The sequence below is a fragment of the Mastacembelus armatus genome, chromosome 14 (genome assembly GCF_900324485.2).
Source record: "Mastacembelus armatus chromosome 14, fMasArm1.2, whole genome shotgun sequence".
NCBI classification, from domain to species: Eukaryota; Metazoa; Chordata; class Actinopteri; order Synbranchiformes; family Mastacembelidae; genus Mastacembelus; species Mastacembelus armatus.
This window is the reverse complement of record NC_046646.1, coordinates 10,922,609-10,941,735: the sequence shown is the minus strand read 5'-3', so window position 1 is coordinate 10,941,735 and position 19,127 is coordinate 10,922,609. Positions and strand designations below refer to the sequence as shown.

At 40.0% G+C, this 19,127-nt stretch overlaps 2 protein-coding genes across 5 annotated transcripts; one reads left to right on the top strand and one right to left on the bottom strand.

The window, feature by feature from the left end:
- The first annotated feature begins 237 nt into the window (after window positions 1–237).
- LOC113142737 (U2 snRNP-associated SURP motif-containing protein) lies at window positions 238–10,443 on the top strand. Of its 4 annotated transcripts, XR_003296981.1 has the most exons (26): window positions 289–346; window positions 1,323–1,407; window positions 1,570–1,681; window positions 2,159–2,268; window positions 2,404–2,471; window positions 2,558–2,661; window positions 2,752–2,816; window positions 2,890–3,055; window positions 3,174–3,373; window positions 3,818–3,861; window positions 5,196–5,300; window positions 5,392–5,458; window positions 5,615–5,787; window positions 5,880–6,042; window positions 6,143–6,222; window positions 6,322–6,409; window positions 6,495–6,623; window positions 6,768–6,957; window positions 7,200–7,277; window positions 7,357–7,420; window positions 7,538–7,688; window positions 8,058–8,168; window positions 8,922–9,100; window positions 9,181–9,405; window positions 9,515–9,592; window positions 10,312–10,443. XR_003296981.1 is itself a non-coding variant. In XM_026327922.1 (24 exons), exons 2-24 carry the CDS (start codon window positions 1,330–1,332, stop codon window positions 9,299–9,301), a joined length of 2,646 nt encoding a protein of 881 aa, XP_026183707.1. In that variant the 5' UTR covers window positions 238–371; window positions 1,323–1,329; the 3' UTR covers window positions 9,302–9,559. The 4 variants fall into 4 exon arrangements, 3 of the variants coding, with proteins under 3 accessions (XP_026183707.1, XP_026183709.1, XP_026183706.1); XM_026327922.1 differs by lacking the exon at window positions 10,312–10,443 and having other exon boundaries at window positions 238–371; window positions 9,181–9,559; XM_026327924.1 differs by lacking the exon at window positions 10,312–10,443 and having other exon boundaries at window positions 262–393; window positions 9,181–9,559.
- On the bottom strand, window positions 9,818–18,266 carry wdr44 (WD repeat domain 44). Its single transcript, XM_026327920.2, has 20 exons — window positions 17,716–18,266; window positions 17,080–17,113; window positions 15,939–16,022; window positions 15,106–15,706; window positions 14,538–14,677; window positions 14,349–14,444; window positions 14,078–14,214; window positions 13,572–13,655; window positions 13,373–13,479; window positions 12,952–13,103; window positions 12,710–12,848; window positions 12,543–12,607; window positions 12,246–12,362; window positions 12,013–12,135; window positions 11,710–11,901; window positions 11,511–11,612; window positions 11,302–11,417; window positions 10,873–11,000; window positions 10,643–10,777; window positions 9,818–10,557 (listed from the first exon to the last, which is right to left on the bottom strand). Exons 1-20 carry the CDS (start codon window positions 17,790–17,792, stop codon window positions 10,469–10,471), a joined length of 2,718 nt encoding a protein of 905 aa, XP_026183705.1. The 5' UTR covers window positions 17,793–18,266; the 3' UTR covers window positions 9,818–10,468.
- Window positions 18,267–19,127: the final 861 nt, after the last annotated feature.

The window sequence follows — 19,127 nt, the reverse complement described above, 5'->3', positions numbered from 1 at the left end:
ACAAAATATTAACAGTTTTACATTTTAATTTAAAGGTCAAGTTTCCTACACAGGATTTAACTCATATTTTAGAAAAAGAAATAATGGAGGCTACAAGATAAAAGAAACTACAAACGGCCCCTATTGATGAGATTTGTGGCACAAACAGTAGCAGTAAGGCCAAAGTGGACAGAGTTTGTGTGTTAAAGTGAACTAATCAAGAGAAAAGTGTGTGGATGATTAATATTCATGAGCGCACGGACGGACGGAGCAAACAGGCGTCCTCCCCCCAGGGCTCCAGCCGGATGTCTCGTCTCGTCTTGGTAGCATGTTGTGATAGAAAGCGTTTGTCGTCGCAACCAAAATGGTGAAGCAATAGTGTAGGACTGATTGTAAGTTTCGGTTTTAGCTAAGGTACGGAGGTGTGTGCATGTAGTGTGGTTTAATGCCGTCAGTCTGTGTTTGTGTCGGAGCAGAGGACAATATTGGGCTGTACTGTTAGCTAGCTAACACAACTGTATTCCTCGTTATTACCCATCCAGAGTCAGCAGCGTTACCGGGAGCCAAGGCTCTTTTTTATTTTTGCATATGAATAAATTTAGGGTGTTATCAGGAAAATATGTGATGGAGACTTATCAGCTGTGTCCAGGCGTGTAAAGGTTAACGCTGATGTTAGCTTCAGTAAGCTAACCACAGCTAACTGTTAGCAACCTGAAGAGACAGCCTGTGTTAAGTCCAGGCCTTTTATCCACAGTTTGATTTGCAAATGGACTAACACGATGTGTAATTTTAGCACATTTATTAAATGGTGTTGCCGCACATTTTTGCTGTGGAGTTCATCTGCTTGTAGCTAAGTTTACTGGAGAGTTAGCTATTAATATGTCAGCTTTCATCCCCTCTGAGTAAATGTGCCAGCAGTGTGTGTGTGTGTGTGTGTGTGTGTGTGTGTAAGGGGGGGGGCTAATGAGTAGTTACTGCTTTGTTTTGTCTTCAAAATGTGTAAAAGTAGTGCCTGTGTGTTTGGCTCACACATCATTTGGCTGCAAACTGAATAAAGTGACTCAAAGAAAAACACAGATTTATGCCCTGATGTGACTTGTCCATCAGAGGGACATGCCCTGGAAGTGATGCAACACACACACACACACAATGTGGGACGTTTTCTGACACAATGACACACATATAACATGATCAGAGTAACCTCAATGAACTACCAGAGAAAAGGCTGTTTTGGGATTAAATAAAGGGATGATGTCAAATTGAGTAGGGCTGCCACTCGTTTTTTCATTTTAACTTTCATTTTATTCTAACCTTGATATTTTTAATTACTGATATTATTGCAGTTCGAGCATGGCTGATAAAAAGGGAAAACCTGTCACTCCGATCAAAACACTCACAAAGAAAGAACAAGAGGAGCTCAAGAAAAAGGTAAGGAGGTTGGGTGTGATCTAATCATTTTTGCTTTTATAAAACTATTTTTTATTATGAGGATACTTTTATATTAGTAATCACCAGTCTTAAAATTAGCATTTTTAATCAACAGTGAAAGGGCTAAAATATATATACATGTATGTTTGTGTGCCTTTCTAGGAGGAAGAAAAAGCAGCAGAAGTTTTTGAAGAATTCTTGGCATCTTTTGAGACCAGTGAAAAAAGCGGGGTGAAGACTTTTGTCCGTGGGGGTATCGTGAATGCTACTAAAGGTCAGCAGCACCTCATAGGAAGGTTTTGATAGGCTGCATCTGTCTTTTGTTCTTTATCTACATGGGATTTCTATACCACAGGTGAATTATAAATTATTTATTCCACCTGGATGAGCTATTATGACTTATCTGAATAAGCTGGATGTCTTTTTGCAAACATTAAATAAGTTTTAAAGAATATCAGGCACTGAGGTAGTTCCCTTAATATGTCAGTGCACTTTGGATGCTTTAATAACCACCATCTGGGTCCACAGTCAGCAGTCAATCAGCACTTTAAAAAACAATGAGTAGTTCTTAAAACTTTTGCACAGAAAGACAATCCCATGATTAAAATGTTAATTGCAAATGTAGCAGCAGGACTGAGACTAAGCAAATCCAATAACTGAACAGTGGTGAGAAGAGAGCTTCCACTGCTTTCTAAAAAGTTGCATTACTGAAATTATAGTTGGTGTTTAGGCCTTGCTATACTTTTTGCAGAGGAGGAAGCAGCTGAGGTCCAGAAAAGTAAGTTGTATCGTCCTGCTACGAAGTTTGTCCCCGTGTCCCAGCATGTCTCTTCAGCATCGTCTGCCGAAAACAAAAAGTTTGTAAGTTTGTACACAATTGCTGAATTCAGTATAAATGCAAACTTAAATATTGACACATATCTTGCTCATGACTTCTAACTTTAGTCAGTCCAATTGTAGAGGCAGCTGTAAAAATAACCCCTATTTGATCAACAGGCATTTAAAAGAAAACCAGAAGAAAAGAAGAAGAGTAATCTTGAACTCTTCAAAGAAGAACTTAAGCTGTAAGTCTTTTTTGAATGTCCCTGATATCATGTGTCATTTCAGTCAAATCATTTTTTAAGCCTGTTTTGTGTGGGGGGGAATGCAGAATACAAGAAGAGCGTGAGGAAAGACATAAGAGGAAGAAAAATTTCCCTGGGGCAGTGGGACGAGGATATGGAGATCTGGACTTACCATTATCAGGACGATCAAGTAAGAGTCCTCTTCAGTATGAATGTTTCAGTTGTTGAAATGTTGCAAGACTAAAAATGATGCTAAGCTCAATCTTATTTCTCCCTACAGCATTATATGATGACTTAACAGTGCCGACCACCACTAACCTCTACATTAGCTGCATTAGTCCAAAGGTAAAGTTGCACACTGACGTGACCGGCTTAGTGCAACACAAATTTTACATTTCTCACCCTCATCATGTTTCAGATGAATGAGGAGCTGCTGTGCAAGGAGTTTGGTAAGTATGGTCCCCTGGCCAGTGTGAAGATTATGTGGCCTCGAACTGATGAAGAGCGCTGCAGGACCTCTAACAGAGCCTTTGTGGCTTTTATGACACGGAAAGATGCAGAGAGAGCGTTGGCCGCACTTGATGGTACAGTTTGATTTATATTCTTAACAGCACGTTTATGTAATCACCATTCCTCCATTGCTCTTGTTGTATGATTCTGCTCCACACTGACTGGTTTATGGGATTATGTTTTATATTGTAGGCAAAGTGATTATGGGGTTTGAAATGAAGCTGGGATGGGGAAAACCTGCTCGCATTCCACCTCAGCCTCTATACACGCCAGTGGGAGTGAGGGCCACAATGCCACCCCCGTCTGGGTTGCCTTTCAACGCTCAGCCAAGAGATCGCTTCCGCAATGACTTCACCAAGCCGCTGGCCATGTCCAAAGGGGAGCTTGACAAGGTAAACTTATTTCTCTTCTCTAAAGTGGCTGCATGGCATTTTTTTGTCTGTACCATGGAGTTTCATTTGGCACTATAGACTCCTGTACTTTAGTGACAAACGGTGGGTGGTGAGTGCACTGAGCTGGTGAAATTGCACTAGGAAATATAGTCTGTACAAGAATGTGAAAATGAAGGAAGGATGAGCCTTTAGACAAGGCTCTCCCACGTGTTTGTTTAAAAAGTGACAGCTGTATGTGTTCGAAGTGTTAACTAATAAATTAGCTTGAGTAGTTGAGATAGTTTAGCATTGTAGAATAATTCACTTGAATAATGTGTGACCCTCCTCCCATTTCACTGCCTGTGAATGCTATCATTTTCTATGCCGTATGTATCCTGCAGTGTTTCATCTGTATAAGTACTCACTTTTTAATATTTTCACTATTTGATTTGACTTCACAAACAGACTCTGTCCGAAGCCGTAGTCAAAGTGGTTATCCCAGCCGAAAGGTACACACACTCTTCTTACTACTGACCAGCTTTTGTAAGTGTTATAGGACAGAGGCTGTGGTGCACTGCTCTTGTATCCATGCAGATTCTTTTAGTCAGGAGGTTCTAGTCTGTTACTGCATTTTACATATAGGGGCATGATAGGCAGCCCTAATTCTTTGTAGTGTTGCGACACTTGCTATTGTCAGTGGATGTTTGACATTTGTACCTGGGGGCTGGAGGCTCTTGTGAATGTCAAAGGTCCCTGTGTCTTTAGAGGCACAGTCAATGTAATTAGGAGTTTTGTAGGCATTTGTATTTTACACTTCTTGTTTGCTCAAATAACACAGATGATTTCTGTTGTTGCCATCATAATATTAAGACAGTGTGAAAAGTAAATAAACTGTTAGAGCCTTCAGTTTACACTAACAACTCTGAGCCCTGGGTTTCCTGTGGGTTGGCTGAGACACTGCAGACCAATACAGCTAGAAGGCAGATAGATTAAATATTAACCCAAGATAATGTCAGAAATAGTTTGACGTGTCTGCTACAAACCAGACTAACTACTGTCTCAGGGTGGTGTTTTAGCATAGTGATTATTATGAAAAAGTAACTGCAGTGGTGGATCTGACACGTAATCAGTAACACTGCATTTACACCCTGTACACTGATACTCCACTTCAGAGAGGTTTCAGGGGATTCTGAAACCCTAATCCACAATAACTACTCTACAGTCTGTAGTTGCTTGCTGAAATGTTGACAATCACATGCTGACTTGACATGTGTTTAATGTCTTATTCCAGTTATCTGAATGTGCAAAATTCTGACATCAACACATGGAAAGAAAATGTCCTGAAATTGGTTCTTTTGTGTGAATGTGTGAATTTTGTAGCTGAGATAAACAGAATCAAAACCAGTGACTATAGTTCCAAAAATGTTTTCTGAGCCAAACCAGTTCAGTTCTGCTCAACAGTTAAGGTAAAATCTCTACACCTTGGATTGGGGCTAACTCAGTGTTCATGAACGGTCTTTATGTGATTTCTTTTACCCCTTTCATGGATACATTGGCCCAGGAATACAGAAATTTGCTGACTGTGACTATTCTGTTTTCAACAGTATAATGTCTTACGGGTTCTTCCCTTACTTTGTTGTTTGTGCTTCCCTTATGTTGTTTAATTGTGAATAATTTGACTGTCAGGGTCAGTTGCATTCAGTCCTCAGCCTGCAATTTGCATGGACCCATAGTTCACTATGAAGAAGTATTAGAGAAATCCTGCTGTAACTAACAGACAGACAAGTTTGTATTGGGAATTTTGATGTAAATCCAGGTCTAATGCTCCCCTCTTTCCACACAGGAATCTTTTATTCCTTATTCACAGGATGATAGAATTTGTGGTGCGTGAAGGCCCCGTGTTCGAAGCCATAATAATGAACAGGGAAAAGAATAATCCAGAGTATAGGTAAGCATTGCTCTATGTGATTGTGTGTTTTTCTACCAACTGACATTAAGTAATTTTTTATATATATATATATTTTTTTTATTGTTTTCAGGTTCCTTTTTGAAAACAAAAGCCAAGATCATGTGTACTATCGTTGGAAACTGTTCTCTATCCTTCAGGTATGTCATACTGTAAAAGTTTATTTCTTGTTTATGTGAGTTTTATAAGAAATAGCTATGGGAGTCATTCTGATGTGAACACTCTGATTCTTTCCAGGTACTGTAGATATGTGATCTGTCTGTATGTGACTTTCCTACCTTTCATCCCCACCACAGGGAGAGTCCCCGACAAAGTGGAAGACCACAGATTTTCGGATGTTCCGTGGTGGCTCTTTATGGAGACCCCCCATCCTAAACAACTACTCTCAGAGTGGTGAAGAGAAGGAGGATAGGAGGGAGGAGGATGTTTCCCCTGAGGAGGAGGTAAAGAAAGGGCATCTCCGAATTGAGTAAGTATTTCTAGCAGTGAGTGACATAGTAGTATTTATGTTTGTAACTTTAGTTGAATGTAGACATCTCTTATGCTCTAAACATCCTTCAGGCACAAACAGAGACTGGAGACACTGCTTAAAGAGCTGAGTCCGAGCAGAGAAGATATTGCCAATGCCATGCTGTTCTGTCTTGAGCGAGCAGATGCAGCAGAGGAAGTAGTGGGACTCCTCACAGAATCTTTTTCTTTGCTTCAGACGCCCCTGCAAAAGAAGGCTAGTTGCTTCCTTGAAGTTGTAATATAAACAGATGCAGAGTATATATATTTTTTTGATCATTTCACTTATTTAATTTCTTAAACCCTTTTTCACACAGATTGCCAGATTGTATCTTGTTTCAGATGTCCTGCACAACTCGTGTGCCAAAGTAGCCGGTGCATCATATTATCGTAAATAGTAAGAAACTTTGAAGAAATTAAGCCTTTTTACTCTTTCACCATGTTTTGTTTCTTCTCTGTTTGACAGTTTTACACATTTCCATTGCTGTGTTTTCAGTTTTGAAACAAAGCTACCACAGATATTTGGAGACCTCAATGCAGTACACAAAAACATACAAGCCAGGCTGCAGGCTGAGCAGTTTAAGGTAACCATGGCTTTTATTCACACAAGGACATTTACCAGAAATAGAATATGGAAAATAAAACCCTTTTCATCTCCTATCCCCTTAGCAAAAGGTCATGAGTTGTTTCCGAGCCTGGGAAGACTGGGCCATATACCCGGAGCCTTATCTCATCCACCTTCAGAACATCTTTCTGGGTTTTGCTAAAGCAACGGATGAGGTTACAGAGACAACAGAGGTGAGCTGAATATTTCCCTGCTCATTTCAGACATTATAACCAGACATTATTCCCAAAAGCTCCTCATGTTGAAAACATGAAGAAGATGTTGTATTTGGAAATAAACAGCCCTAAATGTTTATGCATTTGTCTGTATCTTTTTAGGACGTATCCTCTGATCTCGATGGTGCTCCGTTGGACGGTACACCTATAGATGGGTTACCTCTGGACGGAGCACCGGCGGATGACCTTGACGGCTGCCCCATGGGCTGGGATCCTCTGGATGGAGTCCCAGTCGATGACATAGATGGTGTACCCTTAGGGGTCAGCATTGACGACATTGATGGCATGCCCAGTGAGTTCACCACATATCAACAGCACATCTTTCAACCAGAAGTCTCCAGTTTTTCTGTTCCTGTCACCCAACTCAAATGCCTGAGATTAATACATTGATCCACCCTTCCATGAAGCTAAATGTGCACTGTGACATCTATAACAACAGGACATGCAAATATAGACTCTTCCAACCGGGAGCGATAGTCATTGAGTCATAATGTGACTCTTTTCTTTCTTTTTTTTTTTTTTTTTTGTCTTTAGTGGAAGACAGAAATGTTCCTCTCAGAGTGCCTTTGTCTAAATGGGAGAAAACAGGAGATCATGAGATTTGTTCTCAAGGTAATACAGGTCAAGATACACTCTGTATTATGTCAGTGTCCCTTTGTCATCTTACTCATCTTTCTCCTCTTTCTCTCAGTCAAGGCAGAGTCAAAATGGGACACTGTGGTGGAGCAAGACAGTGAGGATGAAGTGAATGTAAGGTAAGGCTTTTGATGGATTCAGTGCATCTGTTTACGTTTGTGAAATGCATATAAACTATATATGTACACACTCAAAACAGCATGGAAAGCTCATAATTCTGTCTGTCCTGGCAACAGTGTCAACTCACAGGAGAGAGATGATGACTCTGAGAGTGACAGTAGTGATGACTCCTGCAGTACGTCCAAATATGACAGTGCAGATTTCCAGAGCTCCCTCAGAAGTTTTCAGATGTCTGAGAGCAAAAGGAAAAGGTTGAGAGAGCTGGAGGCAAGTGCAGATTTTTCATGGATATCTTTATCCAGGTGAGACTAGCTGAAAACAAATGTTTGCTTGCACAGAAACACTGTGATTGGACCCATCTCATTCTGATCCAATGCCACACTCACCTCAATATCATGTAACCGCATGTATATAGTATTAGATTTTGGAAGGAAGACATTAAAGAAGTGTTTTTCTTTTTTTATGCTTTACCAGCTTTTGACTAGAACAGTTTGAATCCCAGCTGTATCAAAAAGCACAAATCCCTTATACCAATTTAGAATGAGTTTATAGTTAGCTGCTTCCCTACTCTTGCTATGAATCTTTAATTGTTAGGAAAATGTGAAATTAGTGTTAATAGATATACATCTAACACAGGTAAAGGTTATGAAGATCCAAGATGAGTTGGAATCGGGCAAGAGGCCGAGCAAGTCCGGAATGAGTATACAACAACAGGTGGAGCTCTACAGAAACAAACTGCTACAGAAGGTGGGCACTGGACTGGACACTTCCTGTTAGTGTAGCTTTGAATTCATCTTGCTTGTTTCACCAGATAAATAGGTGACTTATTCTGGTGCTTAGTCATACACCACTATTATTTACATTTAGGGATTATTATGCAAGGAGTGAAACATCACTGAATTGTAATAGGAATATTTAATCATTAATAGTGTGGGGCAGAAAATATACAAGTGGTTGTTTTTCTATTGCACAGTAAAAAGAAAAAAGTGTGATACTGGTGAAAAGCATTTAAAATCCAAAGCCAAAGTATAACTGCAGGGCCACAGTGGAAACAGTTTCAGATCTGCAGGTTTAGTCCAGCCAACTACAGGGAAGTATAGTTTTTTCTAGCTGCACTCTTTTGTTTGTATTTTCAAGTTAAATAGTTTCTGTTTAACACTAAAGAACAGAGATGACACTGCTATTATTGGGTGTAGTTTCTTCATTGGTTCATCAGATGATGAAAAAACTAAAGGTATCAGCCAGGATTGACACATTTTCTGTGCCCGTTAGTTGTTTCCATTAATTAATTAAGAGTGCTGCAGTCTTATTTTATCTTTATCTTATGACAGTTAACATTGATGACCACTGTAGTTGGAGCAGTGTGGCATGTGTCAAGCTGGTCTGTCATCTCCCCCTTGTGGAGAACCTGTAGGTTATTAAATGCATTGGGGTTTGTGTTTTCCTTCATAGAAGCCTATATGTTACTTCTTTGGGATGTTTTGCCCTTGTCTACTGTAGGAGTTTGAAAAAGATGAAGAAAAGAATGAGAAACCAACATCAAAGTCTAAAGACAGGTCAAAGGAGGACAGAAGGGACAAAGAAAGGAACAAAAGAAGTGATGACGGGGACAGAGGAAGAGGACAGAGTAGAGATCCTGATGAACACAGCCGAAAATCAAGAAGCATCTCTCCTCTAAGGCAAGTGGTGTGATGTTGTTAGTGTTTCATCCTGATTGTTATTATTAAAGCTAATCTTTTATCATATGTTCTGCCAACAGGACACGGTCTCCTAAATGGTCCAAACGTTCCCGATCACCATCTCCAGACCGCAAGTCAGGGAAGTCCAGGTCACGGTCACCGCATCGATCACACAAGAAGACAAAGAAGACCAAACATTGACTCTCAGCTCTGGACCTTGACACCCGTCAGCATGCTGGCATCCATGGATTACACAATGCACTCGCGCAGTGCTGTTTAAACAGACTGACCCAGCTGACCTCTAGGTTCCAACTTTCACTACTCATGCAAGATACAGCACTCTTTTGTATGATGAGGTTTGAGCACTGTAACTAATTAAATATATTTTTGTTTTGTTTTTAAAATGATACCCAGAAATGTTGCTGCAAAGACTCCAAATAAATCACTATTGGTGATGAATGTGTGTGTGTGGAGGACTTGACTAAGGGCCAGGTATCAAATTATTTTCTACTGTTGAAATATTCAATTGCTGACATTGATTTTTTTCAAAGGTAAAAAAAAATGTTAAACATTATTTCTAGTTTATGTGGATTTTTATTGAAGAAATTAATATACCATCTGTCGGTTGTTTACAAAAGCCGTAAGTACGCAATGTTACACAGTAAATTTACAGTACTATATTATGTAGTAAGATGTGCTTTTTTTTGATCAAAGAAATGTATCAAAAGTACTTAAGAGCCAGTGGAAAAAATGTAAGATACCCAGCCCTAATTGTTAGTAACCATATGCAGATTTCTTGTCATCTGCTTAATTTTTTTTATATATATATATTTTACAGGAAAGCTTGACTTTAGAAAAGCAATCTGGATATAATAATAAGCACAAATTAATTGTAAATGACATCTCAACCCACCTTGTTTTCAAGACAAACCGTTACCTCTTTTTTTTCACAAGATACAGAAAGACCGGACTGACAGCGTCCCGTATTTAATTTTTCTGAAATGTGGGAGCAAAACAAATTAGTAAGGTGCCCATACTGTTACAAGTCATCTAGCTATACTCTCCTGACCACTTAGCTTTTTTCTTAATTGTTAAACCATTCACAGTTGGTTGGTATTTAAAAATAAAAAATTTAAATGTGACAGGGAATCACACCATGTCTGCTTTGTAGAGTCAATTTGTTCTACCCGTTCTCTCATCTTCCATTTTAGGGTTCCTGTTCTGAAAAAGCTACAGACAGCTCTTTGTCTCACAGCAATAACCATTAGTTGTTGGGCGACATTAGATGGACCAATGGACCGTCCTCCATCCTTAGGAGCAGTGTTCAACAGACAGGCCTGGACACGAAGAGCTGACAACCTGAGGTACTCAGTACTTTTTTACATTGATGAAAACCTTGATGGCTCCAGTGAAGTCAGCAGAGAGAAGAACCTCTGTGTGATCTGTCTTTAGGGCTCCTGCGAAGCACAAAGTATTTTTATTGCACCGAGATGAATTTGCCTCACGTGAAATCTGTCCATGAGTTAATGTAACTGAAAATACCTGAGGGTATTGTTTCAGAATCTGTGGAGTCCAGGCTCTTACACTCTGCTTCTGGCTTCTCCGTCCCAGCTTCTTGTGGAACAATAAGGCCTGGTTGAGGCGCAAAAATGGCTGAGGTGACCACGGCATTGTGTGCTAAAAGACGAACAGTATTTTAGTGGCAGTTTAATCAAAGGTCACATATTATTTACACCCGTAGTTGCTGTTTTAATACAACTACACACAGTTACCTTTAATCCCTTCCCAGAAATCATTGCGGTCTCGTCGTACAGATGTGAACTTGCTCAGGTCGTGGTAAGTGCTCCAGATGTACACGTACTTATCCTCTGAGCCACTGATTATGAAGGAATAGTCATGGCTGTAGGAAGATAATCCCCAAAAAAATTGTTTTTACATAAAAGATGTAGTTTAACATATACTTCTTTCTTCTGTTAACATATACGTGAGAATAAATATACATAATCAGGCCAACCAGTTTCTATAGTAAAATGCTCTACGCCAATATTAATTACTGCAAACCGAAAAACAGCAATTCATATTTACATTTATAACGAGCAGGATTTAGTAGCAAAAAAACAGTCAAGAGAACTGATCTTAACTGCAGTGCACAGAGATGCTATGTCTTAAGCCAAAACTCCATGAAAGTGAACCCTCCTCACCTGAAGCTTGCCTTGATCTGGCTGCTGCTGTTCACATAACCCTTGTATTTCATGGATAGAGACAAGTCCCTCAGGTCATAAAGGCGAATGCGAGAATCGTTTGAGGTCACCAAAATCTGTCAGGAGACAAAGACAGGGAATCTGTCATTGAATAAGGCTGACTAGCATGTCCCTGTGTAGGTGTAGATGTCAGCGGGAGACAGCGGTACCTTATTCTCTCCAGGTAGAGGTTCAATGCCAGTGATCTTGCGTCCAACTTTGTTCCTGCCTCTGGTGGACCTCACATGAATTTGTGTGTGGTATTTCAGACGCTGTGTAATGTACAAATAGGAAAAGTATGTTCAGATCAACCCCAGAATGAATATGGTCATGTCATAAATTGCTAATAGGGTCAAAATGACTGAGTACCTCTGTGTCATAGAAGATGCATCTTCCATCATAGGTGCCAATGACCGCATACTTCCCATTTTGACAGAAGTTGGCAGCAGTGATGAGCCTTGTTTGGCCATCCACCTCATTCCACAGCGCCACCTTCTTGTCTGGAATGTTCCACAGCCGCAGCTTTCCATCCAGTGAGCCGCTCAAAAAGTATCGGTCGTCCTGAGAATAGAAAAAAAAAAAAAGAAGAAGTGTACAGTGTGCTGTATATAGTCTGAGAGACAAAACTGATAGATGTGTGGTTTTTGCTGAGAAACGCAACGCTTAATTTACTCTGGGATGGAAAGCAATGGCTGTGACAAAATCAATGTGCTGAAAGCAGCAGAGACACTCTCTCCTGGATATGTGCCAGAGTCGGACTGTTTTATCCATGGAAGAGGAGAGCAGGAAGAAGTTCTAGATGGACACACAAAAACAGAAAAGGTTAGATGAGAGAAAACCAGACCAAAACCAGACGAGCGAGCCTCTGAAAATGTATGAAGAGGGACCAATGGTTGTATTATCACCTTAGACCAGGACAAGTCCAACAGATCAGCTGTGTGACCTTTGTACTTGCAGAAAGGGACTTGACGGAAAGGAGCATTCCTATCATCTGTGTCTGGGTCCTCTGGAACACAACTTGCCTATGACAAGAGTGGTGATGATATGATAAGAGTCATGAAACATGGAGTCTCGTTCTATAAAACTGCAACCCTAGAAAACTCATGTTATTATTAAAATAACATAAAAATATTCGGTGCTTATAATATTTTCTCTAAGCACCAGACAAACCACAAATCAAAGATGGTTTTAATTTCACTTACCCCGGGATCCGTGTCAGATTTAGACGAGCATAAACTTTCCTGGGAAGGAGAAGGTGAAACTCGACCTGGAGAAGCCAAAAAAAAAAAAAAAAAAAATCTTACTTCAGCCACAGCTGAGCATCTAAATTAAGATGCTCAATCCCAGTCTGCAATGCTGATTACGTTACCTTCAGTGTTGTACTTTAATCTCATGTTATTGAAATAATCAAAGGCAGTCTTCAAGACCCAGATGCGAACCACATTATCTTGGCCTGCGGTTGCCAGCAGCCTCCCACAGTGAGAGAACTTCATCGTCCAAACAGCTCCCTGAGGAGAAAACAAAGACACTGCAATATAAGCATCCACTGGTGTACATCTTCTCCTACATACTAACAATAGACAAAAAAAAACCAAAACAAAATAGTCTTACCATATGTTCTCCACTCAGGTCCTGCACAACCTTGATCTGATCAAAATCAAAAGGACCCTTGAAACTGTGTGCTGCCTTAAACTTGGCAGGCCTGGTGTAGGGCATGCCCTCATCGTCACTAGATGATGGATCGTCCTGATCTGTATGGAACACTGAACACGCCCCAGACACAAAGTGTAACTGAGAACCTTTTCAGTGGCAGGAGCATTAATATTTCATAAATGTGCTGGGATTGGCAAATCCTTTGAAATGGTCGTAAATTTCTATACTGGTTCACAATTGGAGACATTCTGTACTTGCTAATATCCACATATACTTACAGATATTACCAAAATCAAGCATTTCAAGTATTATAGTCACATTTGAAGTGTTTTCCTGAAATGTAAGATCTGTACAAATGCTGGAAATGGCTGTTACTGACCTTCATCACGCACACTTTTCACTTTGTTGACTGCCTTCTCTCCATACTCCTCAGCCAGATGCTTGGCCTTTTTCACAGATTTTCCCAGGAATTTTTTAAACTGGGTTCTAGTTAGAAATAACACACAACAAATGATTACAATCTATATTTGATGGTGGGGGGGGATCAATTCCAGCCACAAGCCCTAAATAGTCGTTACGTTTTCTGTTTCAGCTTTCCTCCATCTGTGTCCGTCAGTGGAGCCTGAGACTTGTCATCGTCATCTGATTGTGCTGCATCATTCCTGAGGGGAAAAGAACATAACATAACTTCCTCCAGAAAATGTTCCATGTTTTTACATGGTAAGTCAAAAAACAAAAAAGCTGTTCCTTTAGGAGAATTATACACATTTACAGTATATAAATGTTATATGAGCAACATGTTATAATAATACACAAAACACTACTAAGTGTGGATGTGTCACTCTATGTTTCTTCAATAATGTGAACTGAATGGAATTGTGTTCTTTTTCATTGTGTGAATCAGAATGGATGTTACATGTTAGTAATGAGGTCTTTAAAATTCAATGGGGTTCTCACAAAAATAGATATATATGACTGTCTATATACGACAGTGGTGAGAAAGACATATGTAAGACATTGGCTCCCCGCACCAATGAAATGCAAAAATACGGCTGGTAAAACAGTCCAATGATTTTCTGCTTACGTAATGTACTCCTTGGTCCTCCTCATGATGTGCAGAGTGAGGGGGTTGATCCCAGCAGGAAGTTTCTCTTCTGCCTGGATTAGAGGGATCTCTTCCCCAGTATCTAGATTTTTGATCATTACACTGGCCAGGATTTCCTGTTTAGGATAACACCAATTTGGTGAATTTGGTGCATAGATGTTTGCTGGTAGGAATGTGCCTAAAGGTTGAGTTATGGCTTGGATTCAAGTTGATCAAAGTCAAAGAAAAAGAAAGACACAAGGATTCTTACTTCATCTGTAAGCTCTCTACCAGAATTGGAACGGGGACGCTGAGGACCTGGAGTTTGTCCTCCACTCTGAGCTGAGGCCTGTTCATCCTCATTCTCCTAAACAAACAAAAAAAACAGAGCAAGTGCTATAGATGAGAAAACTATATATAGTTTCATTTTTAAGTTACTACAGATGACAGCCTCACTCACCTGTGCTGTCACCACCTTGTCCCCACTTGTGGCACTGGCCAAATCCAAGGAATGCTGCAGCTCTTTGGTTAGACTCCTCACTGTGCTGCTAGGAGAGACCAGGCCAGACGGCTCCAGACCATCGCTGCTGGCTGGACTGACTACAGACATTGAACAATCATCCAACAGAACAGACATGATGTGAAAAACTGCTCATCCATTCTCTCTGCTAAGCATATGTGTAACTGGTGCAACTGCCATTGTATATACAATAAAAACATTTTGCCTAAACACTTGTCCACAAAAAGGCCAAATACAGAGGAGGCATTCCTCAAAATACATTTTTTGGAAACTTGAAAGGACCACTGGACCACTACAATTTCTTTAATACAGCTATAGAAATCAGCCCTTAATATTCACACTTGAAGAATATGTCTGTCTTTTATTTTATGCCTAACAATGCAACACTTTTGAGTTAGTTACTAATCCAGTAATGTTCTGAAGGTTGTCTTCAACATTTTAAAACACACTTTGATCAGTGTAGCACTTAACAACTTTAGTGCCAATACCACTGCACTGTTTTCTCTACCTTCAAGACCACTTGGCCTCAGACACTCTTGAGACTTCTTGGAAGGTAGAGTCTGCCAAGACGGGGGAGGCGGTCTCGGTGGAGGACCTCCACTGGGAGGGGGAGGGCGTGAGGGAGGAGGCTTCTTGGTGCTGGCTACAATGTCTGGTTCCACTGTGAAGTGACGCGGAGGTTTTTTAGGCCCAGAGCAGTCTGAGTCAGCTGGCCTGTCAGTGACTGGGACCTGATCTAATATATCTGCAGGTCTCTGTTCCCTTTCTGCAACAGCCCCATCAGGCTGATTTTGTCCAATAGTGCTAGTGATGTCTGGGGGCTGGACATGTTCCTGTGGCCCAGCTGATGGCCCCGGGAGATCTGTGGTTTCAGAGGCAGGTATAAAGCATGCTCCATTTGTTGCTGTGCTTTCCTGTTGTTCCTCTTCCCTTTCAACAACCTGAGGTTTGTCAGCTGGTGCTGGTAGCTCTACAGGAACTTCCTGAGCATTATTCTCTTCCTCTGGCTCTGGTTCTGCTCTTACATCAACATGAAGTTGATCTAACAGTTGAACCACTTCACCAACATCACTTCCTTTTTGACTCTCCTCAATGATGCTATCAATAATCTATGAGGATGAAAAAAACATTTCATTTAGTACAACAACTATGATTCAAGTTTCAATGTCTTGACAAAATCCAAAAGAATGAGACCCACATATAACCTGGGCGGTGGAGCCGAGAAAACGCCACAAGATATGTAATGTCTATAAACATACAACCATAGATGCTCGCTCAGTTTGATAAGGATGTTTTCTCTTTCAGTGTTATCAGAGTCATCTTTTTCAGAGAAAACCATACCTGTAAGGAATCATCTTGCTGAGTCTCAGATGCAGCCACTCCACAGCTCACATCTTGTGCAGCATTTGCTGATCTCTGCGAAAGCTGTTCAGAAAACAAAAAATAAATGTCCCATGCCAGCTTTGATTTTTACATCAAGCCCATCCAGACTGGGGAAAAGTGCCTACAGAGCATTGGTACTCAACTAAAGAAATGTGTTTAATGGACACATTTTTTTTTAGATTTCAAAAAGTTAGATATCCAGCTAACTTTTAATTTGCTTTTTTTTTTTTACTGCAGTCTGTTTGCTATGATTGGGAATAGAGTGTCAGAATATAAATCAATTCCATGGTCTTCACACTGCTGCTTTTCAATGTTTTCAGTATATTTTTCTCATTTTAGATGTAGGACTAATACTATTGTAATACTACTCAGTTCAATACTGTAGTGTCAATGCCACAGTAATTCTTACCTGGAATGGCTCATGAGCCAATGTCATTTAAATTTCATATGTAACTGTCTGTGCGGGAAGGGCAGGTGGAACAACAGGGCTGGATGATTCATTTCCATCTCATTTACATTTTCCTAGCTGTCGGGGTGGAGGCACTGGCTAACCACTGCACAGGACAGGCATCGTGGCAAGGGCTGAATATTTGCACTGTGAGTGACTCATTGCTAAATAGGCTGTGTTAATGTTTTCACACAGGGTACCAATGTCTTACCTTGAAACTACTTAAGATAGTTGCAACTTCAAGTAGAACTATTACAAACATCAGTCACCTCCAGATAGTTAAACACACAGTTCATGTAGGAACTATTCAGTTCCTACATAAACCTGGAAAAATATCCATTCATTTACGTCCAGGTTTGACAAACTCCCTCATTTTTAAGCAGGAAAGATCAAAGTAGCAAACACACATGGTCATTTTGCTAAATAACAGACAAACATATGTTTTTAGCTTACAAAAATAGCCAACAACTGCCTCAATACAAAAATATTCTTATATAACAATGTTTAATTAAATGGCAAATCTATATGTATTAGTTAAATCCACTCTATTTTCAAGTCTTGATAACATCAAACTAAACATTAAATATTCACTTCAACAGCAACTCCATGCAAGACATGCTGACGCGTTACATCAGATTTACATAAACATACCTTAGGTGAGGGAATGACAAACTTTACAGGCGACCTAGAAACACAAAAGGGGATACAGTTAAAAAAAAAAAAAAAAAAAAAAAAATTAGTAAGATTCAATGTTTAAATACACAGCACAGCAAATCTAACCTAATACCTAACACTGATTGTCTGACCTCCACAAGACAGGCATAGGAAAATCCAATAGGCAATGTTTATTCTTGGTGTAATTTTCCTACATCAGTCCATCATAAGACGGTTATATTCCCTGACATTTATTTTTTTAACTGTGGCTTCAGTCGTTGTGTTCCCCTCAGCCAATGATAGTTTTGCTGTTACAACAAACAAGGTTTGTAAAGAGAGGTTGTTGATTTATATGCCGAGATCTCAACAATCATGTGACTCGCATTAGAGTAGACTCTCCCTGCACTAACAGCTGCTGTAATGCATAACATTACACAGCACAATGCAACTGGTAAAATACATTTAACCTGACCCTGTTGAGGTTATACTGTCTATTAAGATTTAGAGAAAACCTCAAAGATGAGGAAAAGTTTACATTGATCTCTATCATTACACTGCTATAACGTTGTAGCTACATGAGCTTAACTGTGTGGGTCAAAACAAGCGTAGTATGATCAAAATGAGTTTGCTTACACTTGTGGAGATGGAGTAAAATTAACATCCTCAGCAGCATCATAAAATTCCTCGGTGTCACTTGTATCTGACGCCATGCTAAGGTGGATTTAGCTTCCGAGCTAAGTTAAGTCAGGTAGCGTGTAAAAGCCTAACCTGCGAAAGGTCTGAGTGATACACACATATGTGCTTGTCTTTCTACACACAGCCTTCTCTAAATTAATGCAATAACGCTGATTTAAAATTGATAGTTCCAATATTTCCTGTCCAACGTCACGCCATAACAGTACGGTAAGCCAGCTGCTAAGCTAGCAAGTGATATCTGGTCGTGAGAGCGACCAACACCTTCTGCTAACTAGCTTTCGGCGCTCTTTTAAATCTGGTTCGTTCGCATCCAAGTGTTCGCCATAACAGCAGACACATAAAAATGCACGTTTACAATAACATCCAGTTGATCAGGTGTCAAGCTAATGAAGTCAATGAACCGCGGCGTAAACAAAACAGTACACAGAAAATAACATCTTGGCGAAGTGAGAGAAGGCGGGGATGAGACGCCCTTCTTCTTCTACTGCTCTGTCTCGACAGACGGGGAGAACTGAGACACGACACTGCCCTCTAGTGGACCCACTGAGGAGCCGCAAGCACGTCGGGAAAACAGGGATGGGCTGTCATGTGCCATCCCAGAGGGCCGGTGAGTAGGGAGTAGTCTATTTTAGTAGCAGATATTTGCATTAGGCCTACATCGAGAGCTGGGTAGAGTGTTATGCTGGAAGACCAACATCGAAGCATTACAGGCTAATCATTCAAGTAGTGGATTTTTAAAGTAGATTGGCCTACCCATATTGACATTGGATTTTTAAAAAATCTAACAGGACCCAATCTAATAGGAACATGTGGTGTTTCTTGCATAACATAAACAATTATTTTGACTAGATAGACTTTCATGAACCTGCTTAATAAAGAAATGTGATCAAGACATGCAACTTGTTGACAATCTACATCTTATTGACACATTGATATTTCTGCATTTCTTTACTTTGTGGCTGTGATGTACTAAAATTGGCCAATGATGTCAGCCAGGCTGATATAACAGTTTGATTTTACTGACTCACCACTTTAACTTTAGAGGTAAAATATCTTTTAATTTAATTTTTTTAACTTATTAATTATCCTACCTTCGTTAGAAATAAGTTTAATCTGTTACTCTGTTGTTCAGAATCCAGTTGAATTTACGTGGAAATCATAGAGAAATAACTGATTCCTGTATATCTGTAAGAATCTTTAATTATGAACTGTAAATTAGTTGGATGCTTTTGCTAACTGCCATCACAATTCATGAGGTGAGAATAGGTTAATAAAACATGCACATAAATTAGCAGCTGCAGGACCCACTCATTCACACATGATGTAGGCAGGCACTGTGAAAAACTGTT

Coding starts and splice junctions, on each gene's coding strand:
- LOC113142737 (XM_026327922.1), top strand. CDS start 1,330: ATGGCTGATAAAAAGGGAAAACCTGTCACTCCGATCAAAACACTCACA. Junction 3,862..5,195: donor GTGGTTATCCCAGCCGAAAG/GTACACACACTC, acceptor CTTTCCACACAG/GAATCTTTTATTCCTTATTC. Junction 8,169..8,921: donor GAAACAAACTGCTACAGAAG/GTGGGCACTGGA, acceptor TGTCTACTGTAG/GAGTTTGAAAAAGATGAAGA.
- wdr44 (XM_026327920.2), bottom strand. CDS start 17,792: ATGGCGTCAGATACAAGTGACACCGAGGAATTTTATGATGCTGCTGAG. Junction 14,215..14,348: donor GTAGAGAGCTTACAGATGAA/GTAAGAATCCTT, acceptor TATCCTAAACAG/GAAATCCTGGCCAGTGTAAT. Junction 11,001..11,301: donor CAGATCAAGGCAAGCTTCAG/GTGAGGAGGGTT, acceptor ATCTTCCTACAG/CCATGACTATTCCTTCATAA.